Genomic DNA, 23017 nt, shown 5'->3' with positions numbered 1-23017 from the left:
CATTCCTCAACAGTGCCCTTCACTGCTCATTTCTTAAAAAAGTGTATTCATTTTTAGGTCTGGAGTTCAAACTCTGCCCCACAATGCCAAGGTCCACTACAACTACGCCAATTTCCTGAAGGACCAGGGTCGGGACAGGGAAGCCATCTACCACTACAGGACGGCCCTCAGGTAAGTGGGGGTGGGTGTCCGCGGTCAGGCTTTCCAGGCCCTTGTCTGCTTCACTCACCCCGCCCGGTGCTGGGGGTGGGGGGTTGTTAGTTTCTCTTGACAGTGAACGTCTCAGGGGAGGAGCTGTAGGTCTTGATCTCCAAGTCTTTTGGCTCGGGGTTCCAGTCTGGTATGTCTACCTTGCTTCCTACCTTGCTCGGTGTTTTCTTGTAAAAATTTCCATTGCGATACCTTATGCAATGAAGTGATACAGTTGAATACATCACACAGGCAAACAGGAGCTGGCTGTCAAAAATGTCCTTGGGAGTTCTCAGGGTATTTACTCCCCTGAATTCTTCCCACTCTAGGCTTCCCGCTCTCTAAATGGATTTATATAAAGACATTTGAGTCTAGGAACAAAATACTCTGATAATTGTGTTAAACAGAAAGAAAATGAGAACACATTTGATTACCATGTTGGGAGTATGGTAATAAGATACGGATATATGCAAATATGTATACAATGTGTATTTTTTTAATTTTTAAAAAATTAAAAAAAAAATTTTTTTTTATGTGAACAGCCCTGACTCTCTCCTTGTCCTCATCCACTGGGAGAGAACATACCAAACACTCTTTAGAGACGACTTTTAAGGAGAATTCACGTTTTAAGCTCCGCGTTACCAGCAGCAGTCTGTCTTGTTCTTAGGGACTCTTTTAAACGCAACTCTGACTTTCAGGATGATCTGCCTCCAAAGATCCCAGATAATAAATGAATTTAACCTGGAACGTACGGAGACATGACAACTAAACACAGCCTCAGAATCTCCCACTGTGGGCAGATCCTCTCTTTTATTGAATACCGTGAGGTTCACAGAAGTCTTTTGAAGAAGTTCCCCTGCCCCTGCAGGGTGGCCCACGTTTGGTTGAATGTCCTGATCCTGTTCTACTTTGGGACCTGCTCTAAAACATACATAGCCAACAAATCACACATTTCACTGAAGTGCCCTGCTAGTGTTGTCTCAGATGTCGACGAAAATAATCAGTGAACAATCAGTAACAAGCATAGACAAGAATTTTATTTGAGCCAAACTGAGGACCAGCCCGGAAGCCCGCTTCTCAGAGGCACTGCTCCGGAGAAGCGTGGCTTCCTGCACAGTTTTGTATTTTGTCAGAACAAAGAACATTAAAGGAGTCACGGATACATTTCTTCAAGGTTTCACAAAAAAAGGGCAGACCGGCACATACGCAGCGAGTCAGCGTGGCCTCGGCCCCTGGGAAGGGAGTCTCATCATCAAGGGACGACCAGCACTGGGGTCCCGGGAAAAGAGGCATTTAGCCTTTAACATGGACATTCTTCTGGTCACTGTGCCCTTTTGTTTTAATAATTAAAGCAGATGTACAATGTATGCTGGATAGGCCACAAACAGGCTGTTTTCAGTCAGCATAAAAATCAAGTTAACTCATGCATAAGCCAGAATGACTCCACTAAATGTCAGTATGTGAAATTTTCTTTTATCACAAGGCTTCGTTTGAAATTGTCATTCTTAAAGTAACAGATATAATATTAAAAGTTATCCTTTTCAACAGTGTTCTACTAAGTATATTGTTCATCAGTCAAAATGTTTTAGGTTTTAGGACCTGTAATTTAACATTCAATATGGGAAAAAGTTTTAAACTGTTCGCACCAAGTTCCCGTTTCCAAAGATTTCTAGAAATGTAAGTCCCAGAGGAAAAACTGTAACAAAGGTTTTCACTGAGGAAAAGAACTTTTATTAAGAAATAGAAGACATTTTTTAAGATCGAATGAAGAATTCTATTGTTTCACTGCCAGCTAGTTTATCCAAATGTTTACAAAGCTTATCTCTGGTGAGTGGGATTACGGTTTAATTTTTTTCTTTCCACTTTCTTTCGTGCTCCAAATGTTCCACAGTGAACATGTATTATTTTTGAAATGAGGAAATGTCATTTTTCAAAAGACACATTCCTTCTAGGGACATTCAAACAAACGAAAGTGTGTTTTGGCTTTACTAATTAATTAGTGGTTCATGATGTTAGGTGGCATTCTTAAAGGGCAAAAACATTTGCCTGAAAAACAGACTTTTCTGTCAAGTTCAAGCAGAAGTACGGCAGACCCAGTTTGGGGCAGAGGTCTAAATTAAGCAAAATTCTCTGGCAGCTGATTTTACAGAATTACAGTCACTGGTTGGGGCTTCCACTTCTTTCCCAGTAAACAATAAAAATAAATGTTTGCTTCAGCAACTGTCTTTCTGGAAGAAACATGTCCCTGGAGAAGTGGGGAGAAAACAGTTAAAGCTGCAAATATACTGCACAGTAATTGGTGAAGTATTTTACCCTCTCACACCAGGCCCACCATGCTTATGATTTAAAGCATCCTGGTTTTTGTATGGTGAATTTTCAATGGATGCTTTTTTTTTTTTTTTTAAATTTAAGTAAATTGTCACTCTTTGTGTTAGAAAAGAAAAATACTAGGACCGTTCATCATTTCGATGGTTATTTAGCCTAGGTGACTGGAAGACTGTCCATCTTTTAATATTTTTCTTTGTGGAGGTTGCTGGAACACGGATTCCGCCCCCTCCCAACCGCTCTACTCTACACCTTTGGTGTATCTGACCTTTTCCAAATTTGCACGCAGCACAGCAAAAGAGAATGATTAGGATTAAAGGCGATATTACCTGAAATCTGTCCCAACAGCGATTCCTTCTCGTCTAGATCCCAAAGGCAGTGGTGAAATTAGTCATTAGGGTTGAGTCTATACCAGGGTCTTTTTGGCTGGCTTACGGGTCTTAAAATAACACTATATTAAATTGTTGATTATATATGACATGAATATTTTGCTGCTTTTAAACTTTATTCTGTGTTTGTAAAATGTGGAGGCACCACTGACTTCTCCTTCATGTTGGGCACCTCGTTTATGGTACTTGAGAATTGCAAGGGAGATCTCCCTTGGAAAATGCTGCATAGATTCTGATGAGCACCCAAGTCATCCAAGAAAGTTGTCAGAATCCCTTCCTTAAACCCTCCACTAACTCGAGTATCAGCTTTCCTTGGCTGTGAGGGACACCTCTCGTGTTTATGCCTCTTGGGGTGCTACAAAGCTCGGGATTCCATATGCTGGAAAATCAGAACACCACTGGGGGACCTGCCAGGGGCCTCCAGAGCTTTCTGATTATTGAATTACTTTGGGGAGGGTTTCTACCATTTCACCTCCTAGGATGGGAGTCGAAGTCCAGAGACACCCCCCCCCCCGGCCATTAGGCTCTTCCTGTACAAAAACTCCCATGAAATGACCCCTGCAATAAAGCCTAAAAGAAGAGACCGTGGTCCCACCCAAACGTGGTGCAGACGATACTGAATGTGTGCTTGGCCAGTGGTTTGTTGATTAGCTTAAAAGGTCAGTGAAAAGTGAAGAGTCATGAAACAAATTAGGCACACTCTTGAATTTTTTTTCTTCCCGAAAATTTCACACGTACGTCCGTTCACCAGTCCTTCTAATGTCAAACCAAGTCCTCTTCTTTGAGTAAGAGCCTACTGATTAGAATCTGCAAAAACACACATCCCTAATTCTTTTCTGTGGTGACCAGTTTTGATCCTTTAAAGTGGAATAAAAATGTTGAGATTTTTCTCCTCGGGTCTTCTACAATGAATCTTACATCAGATTCAATTTTTTGAGGAACTTCCCTTTTTTGAGTATTTCCAAAATATTTACTTGGCCTTCATCGAAATTACAACTCTCTTTCTCATATTTATATTTTATCAGTTTGCAAAATATTTCATCATATTGTGCAATGGCAATAAACAACTGGAATAAATGTGTTCATAAACCTAACTGACTGAGCAGTCATGCAGCTCAGCTGACCGGAGCAGAAGGGCCCAGGCTTATAGAGAAGGTTTATTAAGTGGCAGGAATCCACCAGTATGTTTTACAGACACTAGGGAACATCTGGAAAAATGATGATACAATTAAGAGACTTTCAAAGAAGTCTTCACTGTAGGTGTTAGAGTCTCGTGGAAATTGTTTTGCATCTTAACATTTAGATTCCACGCATGACTTAGTTACTGGTTGGTTAATATGAGCTGGTCAACAGGAACCCTGAGCCTGGGAATGAGAAAAGAGTTCACTTTGTTCAGGTGGATCCAAAAGGTCTCCCCACTGTCAGCAGGAAGTTACCCCAGGATCCACTGAGTACTGTTCACTTAGATGCCCCCTTCCTTCCGGCCCACTACAAGCCCCCCACCCCCCACCGAGGTTTGCTGATGTGTCAGCCAGGTGCAGGATTCCATCCTTACAAAAAAAAAAGGCTGTGATCCTCAGTTGCCCAGAGAGCTGTTTTCACAGGTATGGTTTCAATATGAAATACACAGAAAATCGTCTCAAGATTTCCCACCTCCCATGCTCAGGTGTTTGGGGGCAGCCAGGGGACCCTTAGAGGGGCCTTGTCCTCTTCTAATGTATCTGTTGTTGGCGTTTTAAATAGAAAATCTGAAGGAAAAGAGAGCTGTGTTCATAGGGGGTTGAAATCCAGACCAGGCTCTTTTCTCCTGGCATAGCTAAAAGGAAAGGAATGTGCTTTTAACGCTTCTGTACAAAAGAAATCTCCATCGCTATTTAACTGGCTAACGCATGGGAAAGGAGAAGCTAAAATCTTTCTGACTGGAATTTTTTAATGCATAAAATAGAGACTTGTCATGATCACGGTGCCCGCTGCTCTCATTCTTTGTTACTCCCTCCTGTGTGGATAACTGAACGTCTGCAGAGACACCATTAGACTATAATAAATGTATGTGGAAAAAAGGAAGTAATAAAACAATGATTACTGAAGAGAGCCGTATCATGAGAGTGTAAAGAAATCTATGTTTAATTCAGTCATTATCCATTGATGTCCTGAGCATATCAGTAAGGTTACTTTATTATAACGCCTTTGAAAAATGTTGTGTATAAAACTGGTGGAATTTGAACATATTTTTAAATCAGGATGTAATGACTGTTCAAAAAGCCCTTCTTTACCCAGGCTATTTTGATTGAACATTTAAAATAACTCTCATGGCGACAGGTGGCCTTAGATACCAGCTGCCATGTATTTCTGGAAAGATGGAAAAGTCCATTACCATTTGTTAACCAACTTCAACAAGTGAAGATGGGTTCTTCTGCTGGTGTGGTGTTTTCGTTTACAAATGTCTAAATATGTTTTCCAGTAGCACAATTGAAATTATTTTTGTTTGTATTTGTTGGTGAAAGTATATTCTCACCGTGTATGTTTTGCGTTAACTGAGTCTAGCAGTTTCCATTCATAAAGTCCAAGAAATTAAACACTATTTCATTTAGGAAACTAGAATTTTAGTCACACTCTGGCCATACTTATGGAATAAATTTCAAAATGAAAGTTCTATCATTTTTGTAGAAAAACATTTGCTCTCTCTCTCTTTTTTTTTTTTGCCTTAAGCCACTTTTGAAATCAATTCAGAACCTCGCTGTGGTTCCCCAGGGAACAGAATCCAAGGAAGGGGTTAGTGAGCAGGAAGTTGGCTTAAGGAGTGCTCTCTCGAGCACCAGGCAAGGAAGACGGGGAGGCAGGATGGGCAGAGGGAGAAGTTGAGATGCGGTGCATTCCTGGGGTCTCAGAAGAGCCCTTAGGGAACTTCAGAGCTGGGATGGCCCCTGAGAGTTGTGTGAAAGAGACAGAACCTTTGCACCCCCCCCCCATCAACCAATCAGTGGTCCCAGGCGGAAGAAGTGGCCTCAGGTAAGGTGATGCCCGGAGAAGAACCCGCTGAGTAAACAAGTGCCTGAGACTTGAGGGTATTTGGGTGGAGTCAGACAGCATCCACTATGCTGGCTTAACGTGCATGATTTCTTATAAAAGTAAATATGACCGTTTTAACAGAATATTATTTAGGTTTCCTGTTAAAATGAGAACAGTGCTGTTACCTACCTCCTAGGGCTGGAATATTGGAAGATCACATACAAGGCTTAAAGCAGTGTCTAAATTCCTGGCCATGATCACTTGGCGAATGTTACTAATAGATCCCAAATCTGACCACTCCCCCCCACCGCCCATCCTCTCTCACCTAGATCCCTGCACCGTGCCCTGGTCGCCCCACTTTAACCTCTCCCCTCCCCCCTTCAGTCTGCTCTCAATGCAGCAGCCGCTGGGAAGCTCCATTCATAGCAGTCCTGTGCTCAGGACGTTCTGCTTGAATCTGTCACACTCAGGGTGAGAATCAGGGCCCCTGGGCTGTCTTGATACAGGAAAAATGGGGCACGAGAGAATGACTGGGTCCCAGGTCGTGGTTGAGTCCCTGAAACATGCCCCCGCCAGGTGAGGGTCGTTAGCTTTGCGCAGGAAAGAATTCAAGGGTGAGCAATGGTAGAGTGAAGGTAGATTTATTCAGAGACACACACGCTCCATGGACCGAGTGCAGGCCGGCTCAGAAGCCCAGAGAGACCACAAGGCTCGGGGTTGGGTGCTTTTAAAGTAGAAGTAGATACTCACTCCACAGTCAGAGTGCGGGCCGGCTCACTCAGAGGCAGAGCGGCCACGACGTGCGCAGTTGTTGGTTTTTATGGGCTCGGTTATTTCATGCTCTTAACAAGTGGGAAGGTTATTCCAGCTACTTTGGGGAAAGGGCAGGGATTCCCAGAAATTGGGCCCCATCGACATTTTGGCCTTTCCTGGTCAGCCTGGGAACTGTCATGTGCCTGTGGGAGTGCCACTTCCCATGCTGAAACGTCGCAGTGAGCAGGTAATGAAGGTCGAGGTCTACAGGGAGTTGAATCTCCCACCATCTTGGTGCCAATGGCTGTGTCATTCTTTTTTTTTTTCTTCTTTAATTGGAGTATAGTCAGTTACAATGTGTCAGCTTCTGGTGGACAGCATAATAGTTCAGTCATACATACACATACATATATTTGTTTTCATATTCTTTTTCATTGTAAGTTACTACAGGATATTGAATATAGTTTCCTGTGCTGTACAGTAGAAACGTGTTGTTTATCTATTTTATGTACAGTAGTTAGTATCTGCTAATCTGTCATTCTTTTAATGCCTGTCCCCTGCCCCGTTCCCTCCTGTCTCTGCCTGGTCCCCTACCTCTCAGACCTCAGCTCCAGCCACGCGGGGCTCCAGGCACATGCCAGTCGCCATTCCTATTACAGGGACTCTGGACTTGTCCTTCCTTCTTCCCAGAACACCTTCCCTCCTTTCTAAATGGCTGCTTCCTTCCCTCCCTTCAGGACTCCTCACGTAAGGTCATCTTGTCCACAGGACTGTCTCTGATCTCCTTGCCAACCCCAGCACACTCTGTTCCTCTGCTTTGCTTGATTTTTCTCCACAGCACTTACCTCCCTCGAATATGCTTACCCGTGTTTAACACCCCCAGCTCCTGCCCACCATATGCCAGTGGTGACCCTGGTTCCCAAGGTGGATCTTCAGGATACACACTCCTTTCCCTCCCCACCCCATATGATCTCCTTGGGTGGCAATTATTGACCAGGCACATGGACGCGCTTTTCCTGCCCACCACTCTTTTTTCCTAAGTCGATCCCACAACCAGAGTGCTATTCATGCTGCGAAGTATTATTATGACAAGGATTCCAGGAGCGCATTGATCTGTCACATAGGACTTTGAATCTCCTTATAACCTTGGATGTGGCTTTTAAAATTGCACGTGTCCGGAATTCCATTTGGTGTTGAGCGTATGAGAAAGGCTTGGAAGAAATTGCTCTGTGCCTGTTGGGGATCATTTGCTTCTGATGATGAAAGATTGACAGGTTTTGCTGGAGTGAGTGCTTGGCAAAAAAAATGTTCCTGCAGTCTTAAAATGGAGAGGGTCAAATGTCCTTCACATCTGAGAACCTGCGATGGATGGCGGGGGGAACAGATGGAAACAAGATGACATGAGTGTTCCCTGGGCTGGTGATGAAGAAATAATGGATGTTATTTTGACTGATGGAAGCAAGTCAAAGGCCTTCGACAGCAGAGGAGGATGGTTTTTTGGAGGATGAGAAAAACTTGTGAAAGGAGAGCTGGCAGCCTCAGCCAGGCATGGGTTCATTAGGGCTGTGGAGGGAGTCAAGGAAAACCACCCAAAGTCCTGCAGCATCAGATGGATGGAGCATAACAGGTGTGGTGGTGGGCATGCTACACCCAGCATCCCATTTACTCACACAGAGGGTTAATATGTTACAGACCTTATTGCTGCAACTAAAGCACAGACAGTTCAGAATCACACAGCAGCTGTCATCCATGGCTTCTGACTCCAAATGCAGGTCTTTTTTTCCACTCCACCGAAGTAATTTCCCATCCATCTGCTACAAAAACCAAAGTTAGTTATGGTCACCCCAACACACTGAGAAAAGTGAAATTATGTTCACTATTTTCTATTTAAAAGAGCAGAGAAGTATTTAATTCAGTTCATTCCCAACATCCAGAGGAAAATTATCAGGTATCAGGAAAACTCAGCCATTTAAAAATGAGTCATTTCCTGAGGGCATTAGAGAGCATGGTTTTTACTCCAAATGGTCTTGAAAAATCAACTGGGCGGAGCCCTTCTGGGTCACTCCTGGAGGTCACCCATTGTGAGAGGTCAGATGACTCAGTTGGCCCTGCGCTGAAGAGTGTGTCCCATTTCCCTAAATTGCACTTGAGGTTTTTTTTCCCAGGACTGTCTGTAATGGGTGAGAGGGGACACAGCACCAAAGCAAGGTGACAAGACTCACTGCTGGTGTTAATGGCAATTTCAAACAATTAAAGACGCAGACCAGTAAATAATCAATGTCATTCTGGTGCAATTTAATGACATGATGTTTCTTATTTTATAGTATGAAGGAACCACGCACTTGGGAAATGCCAGAAACTAGTACGATTGAAAATATGCTGCCAGCTCTTGTAATGAAGTTTACTTAAGAGTGTTTTTTTAGTTCAGTAAAATTTAGGTCTTATGGTAGAATTTTTTTCCCAGTCCTGTTTTTCTTTTGGATTCTTTTTTTTTTTTTCCAAGCAGGAAAGAGAAAATAAAAATTTGACCTTAGCATACTTAACCTCAAATAAATTAACATGTGGAATGAAAATCAGACAAATAAATCAGGGTGTGGATATTCCAAAAGGAAATTACAAACTGGAGCACATGATACAGTGTTACTTGAACAATGAAATGTCTTGAAAGGTATTCAAACAATGAAAAATTAACAGCATTCTTAACTTTTGAAGAGACTATACAAAATTGAAAGTAAATGACTGGAATAGAATATAAAACCAAACTTTAGTTACATACATCTTACATCACTGGATCTTTAGTTGAGATTGAAGTTTAAGAGCAGTGGACCAGAGAGCGTGTATCTGTGCCTTAGACACTTACTGAATGTTGTTGTTTCCAAACAGCTTTCCATAATACTGTGCCTTTCAGAGATACTGTTAGCGGACGGAGGGACCCCCTAAATTAGGAAGCCCACCAAAGTGTGGGTTCTTGCCACCGACTGTGAAAGAATTTGCAGAGCAGAGGCAGAGGGATGAAGTGAACAGCTGCTTTATTGCTCAGAAGGGGAAAAGGAAGGAAAGCGCTTGAGCAGGGAGCAGGGAGAGGGGCCCCGGCGGGGAGCCGTCAGCCAAGCCGGGCGGCAGGGACAGCTCCCGCCCGGGTCGGGCCGCGTGGACTTCTACGGGAGGCTTCCACCATCATGTCCTCCTTCCGGGCGTGATGGAGCCAATCAGTCCTTGTTTAAGTCCTCGTATGGACTTTTCCAGTCGTTGTCATGGCAACCGTCAACTGTCATGGCGCTGGTGGGTGTGTCACTTAGCAGCTAATACATCACAGGGAGCGTATAATGAGGCTCAGGGCCCCCTGGAAGTCGTATCCTCCACCATCTTGGGCTTAGTTGGTTCTAACCAGTTCTTGTTTCTTCTCTGCAGCTGCCTCCGGAGGTTTAGATAAGAGTACTTGGTTTCTATTTGAGGGAGCGGCCCGGGGTCTGATCCTGGGGGCAACGGCCTTGGTACCAAAAAGGAAAGTTGCTTTTAACCAGAATGCCTGCAGTCTGGTGGACCCAGCATCGCCCCACCAAAAAGTATCTCCAAAGATTCTGTTCAGTCATGAACGTTTTAAAGGGAAACGAAGGAATACGCTCATCTAATTGTTGAGATAGGAGGTCAGAGTCCTTGCCATCCCCCAGCGCCTGCAGGCTTGTCCTAACCAACAGCTGGACTCATGGAGGCCTGGGGGACGTCAGCTTCTCTATAAACAAGAGGCAGAGGAGGGGGCACAGGGTCCTGCTCCCCTTCAGTACCATGAGTGCTCTATATGGCAGGAGACACGTTTCCCCAAGGGGTAAGGATCTCAGTAGCCAAGTTTCCTGAGTATTGACTTTATTTCACCCCTGTCACTGAGAAGTAATTCCCATAAGATCATAGCTGAAGGGACTGGCCCAAGGATAGAAGGAGAAATTCCTCTAAATGGTAGCTCTGATTTGCAGCAGTATATTTATTTGCTGCAGGTTGAATGACTTATGGATTATTTGGGAAAAGAAATAGATTTACAGGAACCATCTGACTTTTAACACTTGAGAACCCAACTGATTCTGTGATATTTCTTTTAAAAAGTAATTTACTATTTACTTTATTTCTTCCACCCTCCCTTTCTTCAACTGTAAAATAGCACAGTAATTCTACTTGAAGAATTAGAGGGTTAAGTGAGATCACGTATGAGAACGCACTCTCAAAAAGTAAAGTGTCTTAAATACCTCCTACATATTTTTGGACGCGTTTTCTTTTTTCTCCTGGCTTCTGTTTTTCACGTCGGCAACTGTTCCCTCGCAGTGATGACTTCCTGTTGCGTGTTGTTGGTGTTCATTCTTCAGAGACAAGATGACTGGGAACGCGGGTGGAATGATAATGTCCTTAGCTACCTACGTTATTCATTCTGCTTAAGGAAATGCCACTAGATAAAAATGAAGAACCCCCTAAATGCTCATATGAATGTGTTTATCAAGAACGTAGACCATCCAGTGCTTGGGAAAAAAAAAATCCTCTTCAGCTCATAGAATTGTACCTCTATACCTAGATTTTTTTTTTAAGGAGGAAAAAATCAACTTCCTGAGACCTCAGAACTATTTAGCAATGTAACACATTTTCTTGGTAATAAATTTTAAAAGTTGAACTCACTAAAATAAAAATAATGATAATAATAAGAAGAGGAGGAAGAAGAAGGAGGAGGAGGAAATAGCAAGAGAACCTCTATATACAATAGAAATGTTGAACAAGACTGTGAGCAAGAAAATCAAGAGACTGTTCACGTTGGTCTTAAAAAAGCAGGCTGGAAAATCACTGCTCTGCTCTAATTCATTGCAGTGTCTGTCAAGGTTGTTTAGATGGGGAAGGGAATAGTCACGAACAGAACTTTTGTAAAACCTACGTGTAGAAGTCAAAGTCAAGACCGACTTAATTTCTTCCGACAATGGATGTAGCAATGTAGACCTCTCTAAGAATTATTCATCTTTCCAATAGAAAATTGCCCTCCTGGAGACATCAGGATTGAGTTAGACCCAAACTAATTCAAACACAAGTTCATTTTAGAAACGAAACATGCAAAAAAAAAAAAAAGTTTTGTCCTTGCATAGATCTTCACTAAACAAGAGTACATGTTTTAAGAAAATATCTACATCTATGTAAAACTCAAAATAAAAAGTGAAAATTTTCTTGACCTGGTTGAAGAATCCTTTTCGTGGAATTCAGCTTTGTTTCGTAAATAATGCAATGCTTGCTTGGATTAGGTGAACCAAATCAGGTACCCAGAGAGAAAAGGTCCTGCTAGCAGATCCTTACTATTACCAGGAATAAACAATATCTCACATTTTCCAAGTGGAGGGCTGCGAGTGGAAATGGATTCAGTAAATCACTGTAGATGCCAGCAATCCCCTTCCTGGACGGGTTGGGACTCTGTTCGCACGGAGCCCCTTTGCTGCCCGTGGCTGGCCACCAAGCCCTGCCCTAAGCAGCTGCAGACACGTTCTTGGAGCACGAGGCATGCTAAAGGCCTTTTTCTTCATAATGCTTGTATTTATTTCTCTTTACTTCCCTTCTCACTGCATAGTTCTGTCTTGGAGAGTTCTTGTATTCTGCTTCCGATGTGAAAAAAAGAGAGAGAGATGTGTTTATACTCAGTGAACTTTGAAAGTACGTGCCCTTTCCTTTAAATGGCAGTGGGATTGTGAAATATAAAATCAAAAAAGGTGGGCTGAGAACCAGCTGGAGAGGGCAGCTGTGTGGCAGGGAGCACACTGGAGAAGCTCTTACTGAATTTGAGACTATCCTTTCCCGGACTGAGGGCATTCACCGAGGACGTTTATTTTGAGGGCTCTAAAACCTAAAGAAATAAGAAAAAGACCAAGCGTTAAGAAATTGCCTCCTCTGAGAAGGTAGAGGTCCCCAGGGTGCTTTCTGTTGCTGTTTGTTATCAAAGAAGCGAAGAGAACAGTTCTCACCGTGTTCACCGGACTCCCCCACCACCCTTAAATCTTTTGGAAGTCTGAGCTTTCCTCAACATCCAAAAAATTATTTTTCCCTTGGAAGAATTTAAGCCCTAGCTGTGATGTGCTCTCTGTAACCATTCCCAAAGTAATTCTCAGACACAGCTTCCCAGGAGACTGTTCTGGGCACGGGGATGGGTGGGCAGGTACCAGAGCATTCTCTCTTAGCTCTGATGCCCTGTAGTGGCATCTCAGAGCACCGAGGACTTGCTGTCCCCTGAGAACTGAGAGGTTGGGTGCTAGGGGACTGGTACTGTTGTCGGAGAATAGGCTCTTGCCTCACGCAGGGAAGAATCCAAGAGCGAGGCACAGTAAAGCGAGAGCAAGTTTAACTCCAGAGACACACTCCACCGGGTGGGGTCCATCTCGCTCAGAAGAAAGAGCGTCTTAGCAGATACACGTTCCATAAGCAGAATACAGGCCCTCTCAGAAAGGTGAGAGGGAGAGAGACGGAGAGGTGTAGGGGTGTTTAAAGTGAGGGTACAGCTCAGTGATAGTGTGTGTGCGCCTAGCATGCACGAGGTCCTGGGTTCAATCCCCAGTATCGCCATCAAAAATAAATAAATAAATAAATAAATAAACCTAATTACCTCTCCCCTCAAAAAAAAAAAAGAAAAGAGAAAGATATATATGTAAGGTAAAAGCAGATACACACTCCACAGGCGGTGCGGGCTTCTCAGAAGGCAAAAGAGAGAGATCCACCTGGAGGCGAGGACTTACTAGGTTTTATGGGCTCGGTAATTTCATAGGCTAATGAGTAGGCGGGTTATTCCAACTGCTGTGGGGTAGGGGCAGGGATTTCCAGGAATCCCCCCACTGCCCACTTCTTGACTTTTTATGGTCAGCCTGGGAACTGTCATGGCGCCTGTGGCTGGGCCATGGGCTCAAGGTCCACCGGAAGTCAAGTCTTCCGCCATCTTGGTCCTGACCAGCTTGCCCTGTCCCCAGCTGCCGTGTCCTCCCTTTAGAGTCTGTGCCCTGGCCCTTCACTCCTGTTTCAGCACCAGGGAGCCTCAGGTTGCCTTTGCTAACCAAAGGAGACCAGACCAGAAGCAAACAACATTGCGTGTGCTGGCCTGGTGTGTTTGCTTTTTCCCAACTTCCTCTCTTAATGTCGTTCTCCGAGTCCCTCTAAAGTCGTTGTGAATAATTAGGGCTCCCAGACCTTGGGAGGATGGAACGTTCTACCCCTTGTCAGTCAAGAGGAGCATTATCCAGAGCGTCTTCCTGGAAATCCTGAGGGGTGTTCATAGCTGTGCTGTAAGGAGTCGGGAAGGGAGGATTACAGGGTCAAATTAATTTAGGAAACTGGGTTAGGCAAAGATTTTTTAAAAAGCAAAAAAAAAAAAAAAAAAAGCTATGCAGCTTATCTTCCTTGGCCTTTTAATAGGAACCCTTCTGTCCCCAAATTAAATTGATCTTCTTAGAAGGTACAGAACAGGCTGGGAGAGGACAAGCAAGACATGTGATTGTCAGGAGACTTGACATACAGATCCTGCTTTTATCACGTGGGCATTATCTTTCCCTAAGAGCCAAGGCTTATTCAGAGTCCGCTGGGTGATGGAGACAGCGTGAACCTCTTCGAAGGCTAAATATGCCCGCTCTGATTTCAGCAGGAACAGCTGAATTATGTCGCCGTGCGTATTTGCCTTCCTCAGGGTCTCCAGTTAAGGAGGGAAATTGATTCTTTTCCTGAATCAGCATAAATTTGGTTTGCTGATTTAAACACCATCCTTCTTTACATTTGCTTCTAAACATTAGGGTTTCTATTTTCACTTCATTGTGCATTTATATATATATATATATATTTTTTTTTCTTTGCCCCACTGGAGGAACTTGAACCCAGGACCTCATGCATGCTAAGCACACACTCTACCACTGAGCTATACCCTCCCCCCTGCATTTTTAAAGTTTTAAGTGTTTGTCAGGATTTTCATTCTGAGACTCTATCAGGCCAGGTGGTGCCAGGTTACAGGAGGGGGAAATGAGATAAAATGGGAAAAGGGAGTCAAGGATGAGAGCCATTTAGAGGAGAAAGTTTATTTCTATGGGGAGACATTTGTAGCACCTTCTCAATAACGGTGGTTCTACGGATGCTCCGATCCAAACATATCCGTGGTGATTCCCTCATCCAAGGAAGTCCCAGCACCTTGTGTAAATAGTGGGCACTGGCCAGCCGTCCACCGTGCCGGAACCTGAGCGCCTGAGGCAATGGGGATTTTCTGTCGAGGGAAGTTGAAAGTAATTGTAGGCTCCAAAGGACTGAGATTTTTTTAACCCCGGTAGATTTGCATGCTGTTTATTTCTGCACCATCTGGGGTTATTTACTTATACCCCAGGTGTTGCTTTCCTGCTGTATTTTCACGTCTGCTGCTGCACAGTTGACCATTAAGGTCTGACAGAGGCACACTGTTGCAGGGCACAACGGGGTGGCCGGTCGGTGAGCCAGTGACACACTGGTTGGTTAAAGAATTTACCAGAGGTTAAGTATAAGAGTAGAAAGGAGTTTGTTAGGGGTACACTGTCATAGGCACGGCGGGCCGCACTGACGAGAGGTCCCTGTGTGAGCCCTGAGGGCCGGTTATTGGGATGTTTTATAAGGTCGGGTCACAAGGTGCCTGATCAGCTTGTGTGCAGGTTTCTGATTGGTTGTAGGTGAGGTAGGACATTTGGGGTCCCTAAAGGGCGGTGGGGTCTATGACTCTAGTAAGGTGGGCTGAAACAGGCCAGCCTGAGCTAGTGTGCGGTTAGGCGTTACCCAGGGCTGTTCGTTTGCTAGGGGAAGCACCCCCGGCAAAGAACGTCAGGCAGCCGAGAGCCCAGGAATGGGGTCCTTGGACTCCGAAGGACGTCCGTTGGCCCAACACATATCATTAAAAGAAAGGAAGAATTCAGTGCATCATTTTTGGTTGTGGCATGCCTGGGGCTGGGGAGGGTGACGAACAAGCAAATTGTGAGCAGTTGAGAAGTTTCTGAACAATCATGGCTTAATATTTCTAATTTTTCAGGTTGTATCCACGCCACGCAAGTGCCCTGAACAACCTTGGAACGCTGACCAGAGACACGGCAGAGGCAAAGATGTACTATCAGAGGGCTCTCCAGCTCAACCCGCAGCACAACCGGGCTCTCTTCAACCTCGGGAATCTCCTTAAGTAAGTGCAACGAGTGCCTTTGCTCAGGGGACCCTGTCGTTTCCAGAACTCCTTTCCTTCTCAGCACTCATTTGCTCGTGCTATTGTCCCCTCTTCCTGGGCAGCCTAGTTAGGGTTTTCAGGCTTTGGAAGCATGTAGTATTCATCTGAATAAATTCTACCCTTTATCAGTCAAAAAGAGTATTTCCCACTGCGTCTCTCTGGAAGTGTTAGTCCTGGGAGCTGTCCCTAGGTTGTCTGCAGAGGGGAGGGAGCAGGGATGGGTTACATGGTCAAATAAACTTAGGAAATGCTGAGTTAAGAAAGATATTTCCTTTATTGCAAGAGTCTTTAACATGCTAAATGCCCTGTAAATATTCAAGAAGGGACCGCGGAATACAGCATTTCCCAAAGTCCATCATTTTTAGTAGGCATTTCCCAAGTATTTCATGAATATTCCTTGGAAAGTAGTACCGGTCTAGGAAAAGCAGTGCGCTCTGAAAGCGCAGCCCAAAGGCAGTGCCCAGTTGGTGCTGTCGGTAAGAATCCAAGCGAGGCTTGCTTGGAATTAGTCATGGTTTAGCTCTTGCTCATAGGAAGCCCTCCCAGCCGTAATCAGTGGTGTTTGCTCTTCCCTCACGGCCCTGGGAAAAGGTTGATAGTGCAAGTTAGTGTCCTTGAAGACAAAGGGGTACTTTCGCATCTTATGTTTTTGTTAATATAAAGCCTAGGCATGTTGGTGACGGTGCATGTAATGGTAGCAGTGGCGATAATCATAGTGGAAGTGGTGGTGGCTGTGGAATGTAACTTTCTACACTTGAGAAAACAGGTTGAAAACAACAGAAGTGGGGATAAAAAGGTGCAAATGTTTAGAATCAGAGAGCAGTGATGTACTTATCTGTGCGTGTTAGGTGACTGACAGTCCACACGCTTAACGGAATTGGTTTCCGTGACTCTGAACTTCTGGATCGTTCATTTGGTGCCTTAGGGCTAAATGGTTTGCTTTGTTCTTTTATCCTCTCCTTAACGGGTCTGGCTTCATTGCCTCAGCCTCTCCGTGGGGTGCATCTTCACCGTCCTCTTTACTTGAATTTTACGCAGGCGTATAGATACTCGTCCTTTTTCCCAGGGTGCGTGCTGACGCACGTTGTTATTTCATCCTATTTGAACAGAAGCGCTGTTGTAAAGTAACCACAGAATAATGTAACATCGTATAAAGTGATAGGCGCCAATCCTGGGATCTGAAGTCTTATTTAAGAATGGCTGTACCCAGGAAACATTATGCTGTACACCAGAAATCGACACGTTGTAACTGACTATACTTAAAAAAAAAAAAAGGAATGGTTTCATCCATATGCTGGAATACAAAATCAAGGGAATATTACACAAAAATAAAAAAATACAAAGAAAGTACAATTAAAATGAAAGAAATAAAAGTATCAATCAGCCAAAATGGGAAATGAATTTAATTTTTCAAACTAGATAATTTATCGTTAAAATTTGGCACAAAATGAGAATGATGAAAATACAACTGAGAATGAAGGAGTACACACCGTGACAGAAAAGCCACTTTAGTACCAGTAAGTTCCTTTAAAAAAATCATAACAAATCATAGACGTTGGGGAAAATCAATTCTAGCTAATGTAGGTGACGGTTGACAGGCCAATAGGATGCTTTGATCTTACTCTACTATTTTTATGAGCTCTTACTTATTTATGTGACGTTCCAAGGACTCATTTGTAAAAATCGTTGTTGCATCTGTGTATGTCCAACTTACAGCCCAAGTAACTTAGTGGCTACATAAATCTTAACCACTGTCTTTTGGGATACCTGGATTATAGAGTACTGATTTCAAGAATAATGCTGATGAGTAATTTTTTTTTTTTTTGACAAAGAAGCCAGCTTTGATGTCCTGAATATGAAAACGACAGCTCTAGTTAAGAATGATACCCTGCAGTTGTGGTGATCGCACTGTGCTGAGCGTGGCTCTACTGGGAAGTGATGGCAGAGGTTCTTTTCAATTTCATCTTGCCCAGACCTGAGCGAGAGATGCGCAGTCCAACCTTCCTTTCTTCAGTTCACATATTATTGCCACTGCCTGTTATCATGAGTTAGTGTCTGTGAGTTAAAGAGGACAAGGAAATGTTTTTTGGAGCATAGTGATGACTAGTTTTGACCTCTTTCATAACCATTTCACTGGCCATTAGAGCTAATCTGCTATCATTCTGTGCAGTGTGACGGATTGATAAGGAACAGCTTTCTACGCCAGCATTCTTAATTTATATTAATTACTGTTGGCTCTGCGTGGAACCTAAAATGTGAAAGAAAATAGACAAGATTAGCATAAATGCTTTATGGATGAAAAGTGCACAAGTGCCTGATGGCTCCAGAGAAGTCGGACGGACTCCCAGATACTCAGCTAAGATTTTTCTCTCTTTTTCAGTAAAATCAACTCTTTATGATTATCCAAGCCAACAATGCTTTGCATTTGTATAGGACTTTATAGTTTTCTGAGTATCTTTTTTTTTTAAATAAATAAAGCTCTCCCAGAGGGCCAAGTCCTGAGGGGTTAAGGACGGTGTACAAAGTCACCCTTTTTACCTTCTGCTTGTTCACATTACACCAGAACCAAGTGGCTCCATCTGTGAAGATTAGTCTTACGATCCAGTAGAATGAAGTCATGACAGTAGCTAACGTGTACGTAATATTTTCCAGTTTACAGATAAGGGATTTTTATATCCATCATTTAATTTATTCTTTAAAACAAGCTTTTGTGAGAGGCATTCATTATCACTCTCATCCCCATTTTGCAGATGAGAAGACCAAGGCTTGGAGATTTCATGTGACCTTGGCTCAGGCTGTGGCTGACCTAGGATTGAGTGCCCGGCCTGTCCTATTCACCGTCCATCATCCATTCTGCCCAAACAGCTCTCCAGTTCAAACATTACTTAATGTTTAGTTCCTCAGTGGCATGTGATTGCCTTTGGGGAGGAAGGACCTTCCTGTCTCTCACAGGGAAACAGTAAAGTTGGTTTACATGATGTCTTTTCGTAGCAGAGAGAGGTGACCCAGAAAACAGCAGAGCTAATCCACATTGAGATAACTCGGAGTTTTCCTTCTGGTATTTCTGCTGCTCAGTAGAAATGGGTCAAAGGCAGAAAGAGGATAAGAATATTTTAAGTATGTTTTATTTGATCCACTTTACTATTTAAGATTTATACTCAATCTATTTCTCATATGGCAGCTAACTTTTAGAAAGTGTGTCCTTTTTTGTCACCTAGAACCTCATGCTCATTCTAAGAACGCAAGTTATCTCCTTAGACAAGAGCAGTTGAGATTTAATCATCCCTGAGTGGAAGGCACCATCGCTAGTCCTGTTTTATCAGTGAGAAAACTAAGATTTGGAGAAGATAAGTTCGGTGCCAAGGTCCCTTTGTGAGGAAATGGAAGTTGTGGGAATTGAACCTCAAATTTTCTGACCAGGGGCCCTTGCCCTTAATCACCACACTTTACTGCCTCCTTGTGCCTCACCTCAGAACTTCAGATACAGCCCAGAGCAGCCCTGCCCCGCAGAAATGTAATGAAAGCCAGAATCTATAATTTAAATTTTTCAAGTAGCCGTATTTTAAAACATAAAAGGGTGAAATTAATTTCAGTAATATATTTTATTTAATCCCAATATATCCAAGATATTCTTATTTAACATGTAATTAATACAGTAAAAATTAATTTTATTTTTAATTTTCTTTAAAAAAATTTTTATTAAAGTGTAGTTGATTTGCAATGTTAGTTTCAGGTGTACAGCAAAGTGATTCAGTTAGACACATACATATGTATACACATAATCTTTTCAGATTTTTTTTCCATTCTATGTTATTCCAAGAAATTGAATTATCGTTCTCTGTGAACTGAACATGTAAAAATATTACAGGATAGTATACCTTCTTTTTGAATATATACATTCAATTCAATTTGTATATACATTCAATTAATCTTTGAAATCCAGTATATGTTTTGCACAAACAGCACACCTCGGACTGGTCATATTTCAGGTACTCAGTGGCCACATGTGGTTACAGCTGCCATGTTGGACAGCACAGACCTTTATTAATGACCTTGACTTTGAGAGATATATGAGTCTTTGTCCAGGACAGAAGCTCTAAATCACATCTAAATACAATGTGATTCTGTCAGAGCGTTCCAGAAATCTTTGAGCACTGAGGACAAACTGCATCTGAATTCTTGGAGTCGTGTGACAGACAGCTTTTGACCTGTTGACAGCAGCACAGTCCCCTGACTGTCATCCAAATATATCTGACCTCTTTCACAACCATTTCACTGGCCATTGAAGCTAATCTCCTATCATTCTGTGCAGTGTGACGGATTGATAAGGAACAGCTTTCCACACCAGCATTCTTAATTTATATTAATTACTGTTGGCTCTGCGTGGAACCTAAAATGTGAAATAAAATAGACAAGATTAGCATAAACACTTTATGGATGAAAAGAGCGCAATCCCTGATGGCTCCAGAGAACATAATAGAATCCTTTAATTCAGGGCAGGGGAAAATCCTCCGGTGACTGCCTGGGTGAGATGGTTTCTCATGCTCGTTACTGAAGCAGCATATGAAACGAACCTCTCAAAGAATCACACTGTCTCTCCTGTTGCCAAAACTGCCTTCCGTTCACCTAATAGGATGTGGGTGTTATATGGGTGTCAACAGTAACTCTTATCATCAAAACTCAGAAGAAAGTGAAAAAGGACGTCCAATAATTGAATTATGTAGAAGATGAATTTGAGAACAGTGTACATTTGATTTTCTTTAGTCTGATCCTTTAGAAAATGGAATTTCTAAAGAATAAAAGGATGAGGAAAGGAAGGTAACCGTTAGCTTTGAAATAAATTTAAACACTTTGGATACATTTTCTTATAGATTTGGCACTTGCCACATCACCTTTTATTTCACAAAAAGGAAGTTCATATGCTCAGATAGTAGTTCTCCCCCGTCTGCCTTTTACCTGAAACCCCAGAGAATCCAAAATGCCGGTCCATTGGGTAAAGGAAAACTTGTTGAGGTCCTTCCCACCGCAGTAGAGGTCAGCTTCCTGGGGGCAGGTTGTGCGTCGTCCTTGGGGTGAGAGCCTGCTCCCCGTCCCCACCTCCACTGTGACCCATCCCGCTAGGTTACCTCCAGCCTTCCTTGTCTGGAGTCTAACCCCACGGCAGTTTCTCCCCTCTCGTCTTCAGGCAGCTCACACCTGTCTCTCTCCAGCTCTCCGCCTCTAGCTCTTTTGAAGCCCAGTCCAGCAGCTCCTGGACACCATCCCCATCCTCATCACGGCCGTGTCACAGGCGTTTGTACATCCTCCCATCGTCCTCAGGGACTCCAGCATCAGGGCAATGACTTTGCCTTGCTCACCAGCCTGTGCCGCCTCCTTTAGTGAATCCATCCAGTTACATCCATCAGCTGGGTCCTCTGCTGCCTTCACTCCAGAGCCTGCCATTTTTGCTCTATGTTGGCCATTCACAGACACAGCCACTCCGTGGGCTTTTTAATTACGCACACCTTTTTCATTCTGTGGTGCCTGAACTCTGAAACGTTCCTCTTTGGCTTTAATGTATTATTTCTTCCCACCCTTCCCTTCCCCTTCTCTGTCACTCCTCCTGCCCCTTTGAAGGGGTCGTGGGATAACAGCCTGCCACCTCCTGGCTCTTCTCTGCGCTCACGAGTCTATTCTTGTAAGACTGAACATCACCACGTCTTTCTTCCATGACAGGTGTTTTTCTCCATGCACTCCCTCACTCCTGGCGGCCCTGCGCTTGACCACTGTTGGCATCTGTTCTCTCTGACTTTTATGTTTATAATTTATAATCGCATCTCTAATGTAGCTGTTCTATTTTATTAACATGTGTAACATCAGCTTAGACTCACACCCTGACTGCCATTTACCCCAACTCAGGGTACCCCCAGTGCCTACCATTTGCTTTCTCCAGACCAACAATTCTCAACTTTTTTCATTATCACCCCTTCCCCACCCTAGGAGCTATTTTAAGCATTTTTTCCTAATCACCTTCTCCCCCAATTAAATACTCAAGTATAAGATGTATTAGATGGGGTTGAGTATTGGGAGACTGCGAACCACTGTAATATCTAATTTTATTTTTATATGTAATCTGATATTATTTTTACTGCACCACTCCCACTCCAAGACTCAGATTCCACCTCTGTTGGTATGTCCTAGACCCTCATCCAGTATACTCACCAGGTATTGGAGGTAAGAACATATACATCTGAGTTGAATGGGACCCTTACCACCCCTGAAGACAGCATTCTGGAAAAAAAGAGAATCAGGGGTTCCAGCTGTTAGAAATTCATCCCTTATGGTCTTATAATATCTCCCCAAAATTTCCTGTTTTCCTAATATATGTATTCTTTGTTCTGCTTCTCGGTGCTGGTGCACACACCCAGAAGGCGCACACACCTTTAGTTGTACTAAGAATAGTCAAGTGATTCAAGTGAATGTTTTCAGCCTCCCTTCTTCCTACCGTAACGTTCCCCCCGTGTTTGTAGACGCACACTTTGCTCTCCCAGGGCGGGAAGAACTGTCTTCCCTGCTTAATAAGCCCACTAGTCACACCCGTGTTTACGTGTGTTTTTTTAAAATCGAGGCATAACTAGTACGCAGAAAATACAGTCTTTAATGTTCAGTACAATGAGTTTTGACAATTTTATATACTCTTTTAATTACTCCCAAGATAACATATAGAACACTGCTGTCACCCCCAAAAGATCCCTCATGTCTTTCCAGTAAGTTTCTCCCTCCCGAGGCAATCACCGTTCTAATTTTTTTCACCACAAACTAGGTTTAGCCTGTCACAAAACTGCCCAGAAAGGTGCACGTTTAATACGTACTTTTTGGCATCTGGATGTTTTTCCCCTTAGCGTGATTTTTTGAGTCTTATCCGAGTTGTTACACATCACATGTGTTTTTAATTGCCGAATAGTGTTCCGTTGTATACATGTGCTGTAATTTGTTTAGACGTTTTCCTGCGGGCAGATACTTGGTTTGTTTACAGGTCTGAGTTACTGTGAATACTCATGCTGTGACTATTCGTGTCCCAGTCCTTGTGTGTTTATTTCTCTTGGGTAAATGTCTGGGAAGAGAATTGTGGGTAGATATATCTTTCATGTCCTAA

The 23017-nt window shown here is 43.2% G+C and overlaps 1 protein-coding gene across 4 annotated transcripts in view; it reads left to right on the top strand.

Annotated features, from left to right (window-relative positions):
* TMTC1 (transmembrane O-mannosyltransferase targeting cadherins 1) overlaps window positions 1–23017 on the top strand; it is a 239362-nt gene that overhangs the window by 170768 nt on the left and 45577 nt on the right. For all 4 annotated transcript variants that reach the window (XM_074357366.1, XM_074357367.1, XM_074357368.1 and 1 more), the window contains 2 exons: window positions 58–171; window positions 15697–15840. In XM_074357366.1, coding sequence (XP_074213467.1) covers window positions 58–171; window positions 15697–15840 — 258 coding nt within the window. The remainder of the gene's footprint in view (window positions 1–57; window positions 172–15696; window positions 15841–23017) is intronic.

The sequence above is a fragment of the Camelus bactrianus genome, chromosome 34, assembly GCF_048773025.1.
Source record: "Camelus bactrianus isolate YW-2024 breed Bactrian camel chromosome 34, ASM4877302v1, whole genome shotgun sequence".
NCBI lineage: Eukaryota > Metazoa > Chordata > Mammalia > Artiodactyla > Camelidae > Camelus > Camelus bactrianus.
This window is presented reverse-complemented; position numbering and strand designations above follow the sequence as displayed.